The sequence below is a fragment of the Gracilinanus agilis genome, chromosome 1 (assembly GCF_016433145.1).
Source record: "Gracilinanus agilis isolate LMUSP501 chromosome 1, AgileGrace, whole genome shotgun sequence".
NCBI classification, from domain to species: domain Eukaryota; kingdom Metazoa; phylum Chordata; class Mammalia; order Didelphimorphia; family Didelphidae; genus Gracilinanus; species Gracilinanus agilis.
The window spans coordinates 681,102,652-681,114,719 of record NC_058130.1 but is presented as its reverse complement, the minus strand read 5'-3'; the positions used below and the strand labels follow the sequence as shown (position 1 = coordinate 681,114,719).

At 34.7% G+C, this 12,068-nt stretch overlaps 1 protein-coding gene across 1 annotated transcript in view; it reads left to right on the top strand.

Annotated features, from left to right (window-relative positions):
• Positions 1–12,068, top strand: part of ADCY8 (adenylate cyclase 8) — a 345,650-nt gene that overhangs the window by 204,097 nt on the left and 129,485 nt on the right. Inside the window, exon 7 of the mRNA XM_044669210.1 lies at positions 6,019–6,289. Within this exon, the coding sequence (XP_044525145.1) occupies positions 6,019–6,289 (271 nt within the window). The remainder of the gene's footprint in view (positions 1–6,018; positions 6,290–12,068) is intronic.

Here is a 12,068-nt window from a genome sequence, read left to right as displayed (position 1 = left end):
TACCTTAAGGTTATGAAATTTCTTCATATGGAAAGAATAGAAAACTTGGTATTTATGTAGGAAGAAAGGAGGAAGAAGAAGAGGGACTAAGAAAAGATTTGCCTTTTGAATCTCAGCAATTCAGTTTCTGTGGGTCACTATATATATTTCATTACTGTCATAGGCTCCTCCATTGCCAGTGGACACCATTTTGGGAAGGCTACAATTTTTAAGTCATAGGCTCATATCCACTTTATGGACTTCTGGGGCACAGAATATATACATAGTGACTTTTGCCCAAAAAAAGAATTTTAAAGGGGAGGGGGCAGGGGCAGCTAGGTAGCTCAGTGGATTGAGAGCCAGGCCTAGAGATGGAGGGTCCTAGTTTTAAATCTGGCCTCAGATACTTCCTAACTCAGTGACTCTGGGAAAGCCACTCTTTCCCCCATCTCTGCTGAAAACAATAGGACCCCCCCGACCTGGGCACCTGTCCAAACCATGAGACAGAGCCCCAGTAAAACCTGGCAGGACATCAAGACTTCCCTATCAGGCCTAGACAAATGGCCTCCTAACTCACTGACCATCAGGCCTGAGTACTTCCCACCTCCAGAGATCGAGAATCCTAACCCCCTCAGAACCATCCAATGAACTTCACCCAAGTAACCTCACCTGAACCAATAGAGGAAACACAGATGACCTTATCCCAGACAACCACCCTATAAAATATGCCCCCTTTTCCACTCTGATGGAGATACCTAGCCATCCACTGGTTTTATGCTCCCCCCTAGCTCTCCCTTCCTCCTCCCCTACCTCCATTCCACTGGCACTTTCTACTGCCATCAGCCTCCCATCACCCTTTGCCTCCTGTTTTCCTCTAATAAAGCTTTGTTATACCACCACTTCACTCTCACCTCATTTGCCTCAGGTCAAAAAACTTTGACCTGGGTCAAGGGGTTATAGTTTGCTAACCCCCAAACTTCTTTAACAAAGTGATATAAAACGTAGTAATAATTCAGAATAAATTTAAATGTATGTTTTCTGCACTTTTTTTGGAGATCCGTTTGTTAAACATTTATTAACATGCCACTAACACCAACAATCATACAGGGTTTTAAAAAAAGTTGAGGGTAAGGGGGAAAGCAAGTCAAGATTTCATGTCTTCCTTCCTTTGGGACAGGAAATAAAATGGGGAGGGAATAAAAAGAATTGACTTTCAAATTGGCTAATAAACCAAATGTAATATATATAGTGGACTACATTTTATGGTTCATTAGTATTCATTTACTTCTCTAGGAAGGCCAATATATTAATTCTTTATTGTCATACTTAAGAAATTCCAATTCAATTCAGCTCCACAAGTATCTCTTAAGGGCTACTTGTGTACCAAGGGCTGGGAAAATGAAACAATATTTGCCATCAGTGTTATACTATAGTAGGAGGGAAGAGATAAATACCTACAAAATCCTAGTCAATTTATCTCTCGAGGTATAACAGAGGACAAATGAATGCCCTGAGAGATTTCAAGATAGGAGGGATCAGCAAAAGCTTTCTTCATTTTGAATGTGTCTGTACATGTCTTGTATATCTTATACATGTCTGTACAGTCCAAAGGAGTCACTTCATCATACTATGAGGTTATTTACACAACCAAACAAAACAATTCAGACCCTCAACTCTTCATTGGAACTAGAATCCTCTAAAGTATCTTGAAAGACCTATTCTGTATTACTTAAATAACATCCCAAATAGGAAATACTAATGAACCAAAGTGGTCTGAAAGATTTAACAATTTGTCTTATTGTGTGAGCTTATTTATTCAGTTCTTGACTACTTAAATTCAATTTCATATATTAAATATTTATTGAGTCACCACTATAGGCAAGGCAGTATACTAAGTACTGCCAAGGTGAGAGAAGATATGCAAAAAAGAATAAGACACACTACCCTCATGAAACCTTCTAGAGGAGTGAAGTGGTGGCAAGGATGATGGGAATAATACCACAAGCATCAAATCATTAGAGAATAAACTTTTGGGTGTGTGGGCCACTGTTTATATTTTATTTACGAATTAATAAGCTAAGTGCCCTCCGTCCTCCCCTCCACTTTTTATAATCTCTAGCTCCCTTCTACTAGGCTAACTGTAAATACCCCTTATTAGAAAATATTTTTCTCGTCCAACCCTTCCCCATTCTAGTTGTTCCAGCTTTCTTCTCTCTGAAAATGGCTTGATATATGTTTTATATTTACTCATGTTACATGTCATTTAGCTTTCATTCTTGTTTTCATATCCCCTATGGCTAGAATATAGTGCTTAATAAATATTGCCTTAACTAAATTGCATTGAATTGAATCCTATTGAATAAGATATTCCACCAAATTCAAATCAATACAACTAAACGAAAATGTATTAAGTTCTTACTGTGTATAGAATGCTATAGACAGCATAGTAAATACAAACATGTATGTTTGTTAGTATTTGGGAAGAGGATTTTTTTAGTGGGAAGGAAAGTGGGAGGAAGAGCAAAAAATGTATAATTGAAAAATGAATAAATGTATAATTAACAGTTTTGGTCTTGTCATTACCATTTATGTAGCACTTTAAAGTTTTTGGAAAGTTTAATTAATTTTAAAATGATAATAATTAAATAAAGATTATATCATGTTATCCTCACAACAGTTCTGAAAGGTAGGTGCTATTCATATTCTCATTTTATTCTTATTCTTATTATAGAAACCTGAGCCAGAAAAGTTAAGTCACTTGTCTAAGGTTACACTTCTCCTGGGTTACATAGCTAGTAAGTGTCTGAGGCCAGATTTAACTTCCGGTCTCCTGAGTCCAAGTACTATATGCATTGTGACTCAGCTACCAGGCAAATGGTGACATTACCAAAGCTAGATAAATATTATAAAATGAAGAATCTGAGAAATGCCAAACTAGGCTGCTCATTTTTCTCTAAATATGCCCTGCCTTTCTTTCCCAATGAACTGTGATCTAACTCCATCAAGAACCCTGATCTTACCTTTTTCTCATTCCTGGTGAAATCACTTTTGGTTTTTTAGGGTTTTTTTCCAAATGTTATCCAAATAAAGCAAACATTTTCATATATAAAGAAAAAGAAGATAGCACATAAATGAAATCACAAATCTCCTATATGTTTAGCTTATTTTTTTCCCGTATCTATATTATAATTCCAGCCCACTAGTGTCCCAGTCCTTCCGCACTCTCACTACATTATAAAAGATATCATCAAGGCAGCCAAAATGTAAATAAAAATTAAGTCTTTCATATTTTACCTTCCTATTCACTTTCTGGAGGTAACAGTCACCATTTCCCTTACCCCCCACCCCCAAGATTAATTCTGTAATGTGTATATTGTTCTCCTGGTTCTACTCATTTCACAGTTTTTCTCTTATGTAGTTTTTTTCGAAGTTGTTTTTTTTTTCCGTCTGTTTATCATTTTTTATGGCATAGTAGTATTCCATCACAATCATATACCACCATTTGTTCAGCCTTTCCTTAAATGATGGGCATCTCCTCAGTCTCCAATTCTTTGCTACCTCAAACAGAGCTGCTATAAATATTTTGGAATATGTGAGTTCTTTTTCTCTTTCCCTGAGATCCTTGAAAAACAAACCCAGTAATACACAGTTTTATAACTCTTTGGCAATAAGTCCAAATTGGTCTCCAAAATGGTTGGATCAGCCAAAGCTCCACCAACAGTGTATTAGTGTCCCCTTTTTCTGCAGCTCCTCCAACATTTATCACTTTGCCCTTTTGTCATTTTAGCCAGTCTGATGCTACTCCATCTCTTAAGAAAACTAGGAGGCATAGTGGATAGAATGCTTTCCTTTGAGGCTACCCCTAATCTCTCCTGTCTATACCTTTGATTATATATAGTGAACATTTACACCTTAGAAATCTACAAATGCTATAATCAGGGCTGAACTTTACTGTTTTGTTGATTTCTATATTTAAGAAGTTGATGGAGAAAACATCAATAATGCAAAATAAACTTCTAAGTGGGTTTGTGAATGATTTTTCCTTGAAGAGTTGGTTGTTAAACATTTACCAGCATACCCCTATTTACACATATTGTATACCCTAATAAATTACTTCAGAGTTGGGGTTGTTTTTTTTTGTGTGTGTGTGTTTGTACGCTCAACAAGTAGTAGATGCCTAAAAAAAGCTAATTAAGTTATTGGTTGCTCTAGTATATAACAAAAGTCTTATGACATTCCATGAAGATAATGCCACATGTTCCATTCTGAGGTCTATGCCCAAAATAAAATCATCATTGAGTGATGAGGGGTTTGATTCTTCTCACGGGGAAAGTAGCCTGAAAAAAGAGCCACAAATGTTTACAAAAAAGCCTGACATTCTTCTAAATTAATGATGAAAATAAAAATGAAATACCAACCAATGTTTGACATTAAGACTGGCATTTTCTCTTGACTCTCTGCTTTATTAGTCTCCTGTCAGTTCCATGAGGAAATATTTGCATCTTCTGAATCAATATTATATTTCCTATGGTAAAAGATACCTTCACCTTTACTTATGACAGTCTCTCCTTCTGAAATTATAATCAATATCCATTTAAGTATTTTGATAGGGAAATGCTTTTAGATTTTCCAACTCACTCATATTGCTATAAAATCAGAGGCTCTAAAACTATGGTGTGTCTAACATTCTCAAGATCCCAATTTCAAAGTTAAATTTTGTAGCAAAGGATTCTGGCTATTTTTAGGCAACATTTTTCTGAACGGAGTAGAAAATGACCTGGCTATTTGTTATACATATATGTGTGTATAATATTATGTGCATTATACATTTTATAGCATACAGACATACATATTCATTCCTTGACATTTGTGAGTTTTACATTCATGGTTTTAATCATTCACATGTTGGCCATTGATAATTAAATGGGAATTTTTGGAGATTTTGATGTGCTGCTGAAAATTGCAGACTGTATGTATATATATATATATATATATATATATGTATGTATGTAAAGAAAACTAAAAAAAGTCATGAATGCATAAAAACTGTATATTTTAATCTATTTTATCACTTTATACTCTAATTATATACATACATAAGTTTATTATAATCAATTTAATTTAAGAAGTTTCTTTGCTCTAAAGAACCACGGGCTATCCACTATCTGAGAATGCCTCCTCTTTATCTCTCTACCAGCTAGACTCATTCGCATGATTTTTTCCCCCATCACTAGGGGCCCTTGTATATTGTGCTTTTCATAGAAGAAGAACATCTGTGAAGAAGTTGGTGCATTTTGATCATATTTATTTAGCATATAAAACAAGTAAAACAGCTCCCTGCATTTATAAAAAGCTACAGTTTTTACATGAGAAAGATTATTATCTTGCACCCTATGGCAATGTGGCTACAAGAAAAGTGATGATAACTTGCACAATTATTTGCCCAATAAATTTTAAAGATAAAAATATCATCCAAAGTTAAGAAATAATTCTAGAATATACACAAGAATATTTTAAATCCCATTGGAAAATGATTTAAACTATGCATCAATTTATTTAGATGCCTTCATGCTGTCTGTGGTAGTTGATTACATATTAGTTATTGGTTTGGCCCTGAAAGAAAATGGATTAAGATGGAATATTGGATAGAATTGTGGCCTTGTAGTCAAGAAGACCTGAGTTCTAATCTGGTTTCAGATACTTACTGACTGTATGACTGAACAAGTCATTAAATCTCTCATTCCCTCACTTGCCTTATCAGCAAAATGGGTATAATTATAGCACCTATCTCCCAATGTTGTTTTGAGGACAAAATAAACTATTTGGAAATGGCTTTGTAAACTTTAAGGTGCAATGTAAATATTAGATATTGTTATTTCTTGATTGAGTGCCTTCATAGTACCCCGCAACCAATATAAATGTTGTATTTGAGTGGAAAAAATAATAAAATCAAATGTGTGCAAAGCTAATATTTCTGCCATGGGGGGACAAGAAAGCATTTACCAAGAATGTCCATTGACTTGTGTTTTGTACATGCAGGAGGATTCATATCTCCAAAGCTACGTTGGACTGCCTCAATGGCGATTATAATGTTGAAGAAGGACACGGTAAAGAACGAAATGAATTCTTGAGAAAGCATAACATAGAGACCTATTTAATAAAGCAGCCTGAGGAAAGTCTCTTGACTTTGCCAGAAGACATTGTCAAGGAGTCGGTCAGCTCCTCTGATAGGAGAAACAGCGGGGCCACATTCACAGAAGGATCCTGGAGCCCTGAACTCCCATTTGATAACATTGTGGGGAAACAGAATGTAAGTCAAACTTTCCTTAATGTCATTAACTATAAAAGCATGCCTGAATGCATCTCAATAATGGAAGACTCAGAGGAAACAAATTCATCTTTAACCTTTTTCTCTAATATGCATTTTACTTCTACTGATTAAACATATCTCCTTAGGAAAGAATTAACCTATGTATCCGTTCCAGAAAATATCAGAGGGTTTTTGCTTTGGTGTTGTAGATTTCTTTCTTCTTCTTCTTCATTTCTTTTTGAGACCAACTAAAATTTTAATGCTATGCAATGTGATGCTATCTTTTCTATACATATACACATACATACATATCCCTATAAGCATACATGTGTATTTGTATGTATGTAAAAAATCCTTAATTATCTAAAAAGGTAGAATTGATGATACTAAATTGACAAAGGAAAAGTCCCAGGCTTTAGAAGTAACCTTTTAAGTGGTAACACAATAAAATTCCTGAGTGTTTTGTTTTTTTTTTCCCCAAGGTCAAGGGGGCTATTGTTATGTTGGATATAGAAAAATTAAAGAGAATGATGCACTAGGTTTCAGGAATAATATACATTTTCCAGCGTAGCCTCATTATTCTTCTCCTCTTATATGCTTTCAAAAGAGAAAAAGGAAAGTCAGATCTACGATAATGGTTGCCTAACGAGCAATTTCTGGAATCCTGGCTAGCCAAGCATAAACTGGAAATGATAATTGGTAATTGAAGAAAAGAAATGAAATCAGGCTGCTTTAAAGACATCATTATAGTTAAAATGACAAAAAGAAAAAATCCTAGATTTGAAAATTTTGTCTTGCCATGGAGTTGTGAGATCTGCCTGCCTAGAGAAATTAAACATGGAAAAGGTTAAAATCCTCAGTGTTACGTTACCTCTCTTTCTTCTGCATCTGAAAGATTGATGGATCACAATGAGACAAGGCCTGGCTAAGGCCTTTTATTTGTCTATAAAAGAGCGGTGCTGGCATAATGTATAATACAAGCTTAGCTTGAAGAAGCTGATGGTTACACTTGACCAAAATGCAGTGTTTATGCTTCTATTACTTTGTTGTGATATTTACTGTCTACTCCAGAGTGTTTAAACCCTCATATCACCCCCCTTGTTTTCTTTAAAAGGTAATTTCTCTCCCTTCTTGGAGCTCTTTATGGTACATTTTGCCTTGGTGCTAGAAGCTGATTTGATATGAGATATGAGAGAAATGACTGTGTGTGCATGATTTGCTGACTGAGAAATCTCTCCCAGTGTTCTTTGCAAAGTGTTACCTCAGGTCTGAATGCTGATTATTCAGTGAAGACAAAGTCTCTGTTTTTTTTGCTCTAGGTTATTGTTCCCAAAACTGTTTTTCCTTGATTTTTACCATTTGAGGCTTTTGTTCTACACATACACACATGCACAAACATGTATGCCCAATTAAATCATCTCACCATCTCATTGTCTAGTCTAGCTGACCTTGGTGCTAACAACAAAGAACAAAATGGAGGTAAACAATAGAGAACAACTTGTTTTATTCTAAAAAATAATTTTCTTCAGAGTTGAACACACAAATACACTCACAATTTTTTATTTAATGTCTTGGCTTTCTCTTTCCATAGCTAATTTTTTAGCATTCATATAACTCAATTCATTCTAAAATATGACCTTCAAAAAGGTGCAATATATATAACTGTCTTTTAAAAAGTAATAAAATCTTAGAAGTAACTGGGAACATTCCAAGTTTGTCATAAGATTAGGTAAACAGTCATGAATTTCATTCCTCATGACCTAGATGTGGGTTTTTTAAATTTGAAATAAACCAAAAAAGAACTATAGTATAGCATGGCTGAGTCTATATAATGCCAAAATCTCTACTCATTTTACTCAAAAATCCACTCACTCTGAGAAGCTGGAAATAAAAATATGAAATACTCAGATGGCAATTAACTGTTAATGGCTGTTTGCTTTTTTTTTTTTCAATTTGGACCAATCCATTGTTTTAGACTTTTGTTGCCACAGCTCATGTTATGAAGTAGTAATATATAGATGGATAGATAGATGGATAGATAGATAGATAGATAGATAGATAGATAGATAGATAGATAGATAGATAAAGCATTTCTTAAACAAAGTATGCAATGTACACACAAAGGAATAGTTATTAATGAGGTGAATAGTGTCAAGAGGAGGTCAACCAGGTTAGAGAAGAGCTGCTAGATACAACCATATATAGGATGGTTGAAGGAATTGGGAGACCTGCAAACAAGAAGAGTTGGGAGAGAAGTGATAAGTATTTAAAGGATTGCCATTTAGTAGAGGGTTTAGACTTGCTCTACATGGTCTCAGAAGGAAAGAAACTTAATGGCCAAAAGTTGCAAAGCAGCAAATTTAGGCTTGATGTGAGAGAAATTTCCTAACATTTAGATAATTCAGAAGTATATTGCATCTCCACTGACTGAGAGAGAAGGAAGGGAAGGAAGAAGTAATAAGACAAGGGGAGGGAGGAGGGAGGGAGACAAAGGTAGAGAAAGAGAGAGAGAGAGAAACTTAATTTGGGCAATAAATTAACTTTTTATTGCATTAGACAGAAATTCAGGAGACTTAGATAGCTTCAGTTCATGTTTATGCAGGAGCATTTAGAGATAGAGGTCTATATGTAATCGTGTGTTTCAGGTTCTCATGATATGAAGAATGGAAGAGTATTTTGTATTTTGAAGACTTCTCATTTCTCTTAGCTTTTGGTCCTCACGCTGAAAATCTGGGAATCTGGGTGTTCTGTTCACTGAGCCTGACACTACCTTTCCAAGTACATGGTTCATAATATCACAGAGAAAAGTTTTATTAAAAGCGCAAAAACAAAACAGAGACCTTGGAATGAACAAACATCTCAAAGCTGTATGTAAATTCCCAGAATAAAATTCTGAATACCAAATGCTTAATAGTCATCTTCAAGTAGCTAAGGCATTGTTTTCTAGAAGAGCATTTATGCCTATTCTTATCACAAACTCTACCTGCTGTTTTCTCCTACTTAAAAGAGAGTGAGGAAAGGGGACAGCACAAAGTAACTTTTTTCATTCTATTCTTCTATCAGTTTTTATGATGATACCAACTGTTTTGGCCCTATGACTTCTCAGATGATTCAAAAAGAGGTTCCAAGTTTCTCTAATTTGTTGGTGTTATTTCCCCCAAGTAAACCGAACTTAAGCTTCATAGACTTTTCCCATCCTATAGGTAGCAATATGAACCCAATATCAGGCTCCCCCCCCATTATTTCTCTCTAATCTTCACTAAATTTTTGAGCCACTCATCCTCAGAGATAATACTTATAAACAGCATTTTAACTGAAAATAATCAATACTTGTAAACAATTTTGCAAATTTTAGAGTATTATTTAAATGCTTCCTATAATTTTATGACTATATACCTTTCAGTATATCTCAAGTATTCTTCTTAATAATTTAAGTGGAAATTGTGGAGGAAAAAGAAAGGCTACCAACTGAGCACTGCAAAAGCCTCATTTCTGTCACACATTATTGTGATCCTGCAATAATCTTTATCATACTTGTCATCATTGCCATCATCATCACCATCAACCCTATACTCTAACATTTTTATGTGCAATTCACTTGTCAGAGAAATACATAGTTTAAACACTTCCCTAATTTTCCTCTGCTCCTTTAATATATATTTATAAACTTAACATACTCACAGCTACCTTAGACTATCATCCTTTCTACCTGTGCTATAAACTCTAATTACATATTTAAAAGTGAAAGGTAAATTGGTATCATATGACACATTTCCTACTGAGATAAAATGGACACAGATACATCTAATGCAAAAGCAAGCTACTGTACTGTACTTTGATTTGTAAGTTGCCCAAGGAAAGATCCGTAGCCTAAGTAAAGAAAACCTTCCTAACAAATGGAAATGTCTAAAACAGAAATTGGTGGCTAAGATGGCAAGGCAAACTAGAGACCATAATATAAGACAATTGAATAGCCTTAGAAAATAGAGAAAAGGTGAGAGACAGGATAACAAGACAGAAAGAATAGATAAGACATTGATAACCCAATTAAAATATTTGAAAAACTGTCACAGGGAAAACCTTTATGCTTGCTCTGCTTGCCCAAAAGAGAAAATAACAACAAAAAAACCCCACAATTAAACAAGAAAGGACTTTTAAAATGTAGAGACAGAGTGATGCTGATGAAAAAAATTTTTTTTCCTAATACTTAGAGCCAGTTCTCTCAACATTAGGGCAACTTGGTGACACAAAGGGAAAAATCACTGGACTTGGAGTCAGGAACACCTGAATTCTTAGGTATTTACTAGCTGTGGGACCTTAGTTCAATTATCCTCTGTTTGCCTCAGTTTTCTTAAGTGTCAAATGGAGATAATAATAGTATCTATCCCCCAAGGTTACTAAGCTCTTAGCACATAGAAGCACTTTAGAAGCATTTACCCCACTCTTCTTTCCCCCTATTCCAGAAGAGGCTGAGTGACCACTTAGCAGAAAGTCATAGAAGGGATTTCCATGCATTCACAGGTTGATCTAACTAACTGGCTTATCTCTGAATTCCTGTGATTATAAAATTTACAAATCATATATCATTTTTAACAAATCAAATATAATTTGCAATGCAATTGAAAAAATCAAAGTACTAATGAATCTTAGACAAAAAACTATTATGAAATCAGAACGTTTTTTTCTCAGAAAACAACTTTAGTGGATGAGAGTAACTCATTCAGCAATTAATTTCAAATAGAAAGGGATCATCACTGGCCACATACTAACTTTAAAAACTACAAATTAACATTATTTATGATATGGTATATTTTTATTTATTTTGTTTAATTATTCTCAATTACATTTTAATCTGATTCTGCTAGGGGAGTTTGACTACAAATTAAACTAGAGTATGACCTGAACTATTTAAAAATATCTTACCACATCTGTTCTAAACTTTCAGATAATAATTAAAGTTATTCCTATTTGTGATGAAAAGCTGAAGCCTATGCTCAGACCCATGATTTCAATTCTTGAGATGACCTTTTGCTTCTGTTACAGAGCTTTGTGTTAGGAGGAAAGCAGATGAGCTGGACTCTCTTGCCTACTTTTGGTTTCTGTTAATGCTTGGGTCAGCTTGTGATTTGGTCCAGAAAGTTTTCCTCTCCATCACGCTTACTGTGTAGACAAGTGCCATGGAGTGTTAAAAAGCCAGCTGTGACTGTGTAATAGCCTAAGATTGGAAAAATTTGCTTCACATATATAGGGTCTAGAAGCACCTGCTGATGTGATAAACACTAAAACAGAGCAGAATGAAAAGTGGAGACGATTTAATGGATGGAGAAATTTGTGGAGAGGGGCATGAAGGGTGGAACTTAAAGAAGGATCCAGTCCTAAAAGGAATTTTTCTCTATTAAAGGGATCAGGTCCTTCTTGTCCTTCTCCAGCAAACACTGCATTTAACGATCTGTCTTCCATATTTCCATGAAAAAACAAGATTTGACCATTTCCCTGCCCCATTTCTATCACTGACGTCCAGGGGGTTCCATTTGGTAATTCAGTGTTTCCCAAATTGATTTGAATATAGAGTGTTGAGGTTATAAGTAATCACTTTGAAAAATTTAAAGCAAAATAGAAGTATGACCTTATCATTAATAAAAATAATAGTATATGGAATATTAAATATTAAAGAACAATAACATAAATTTTCCCAGGGCAAGTTATAGCTAAATTCTGTAAAAAAGATGAAAATTCAATTTTTGAAATATTATTTTAATATTAAGTAATATGAATTGAT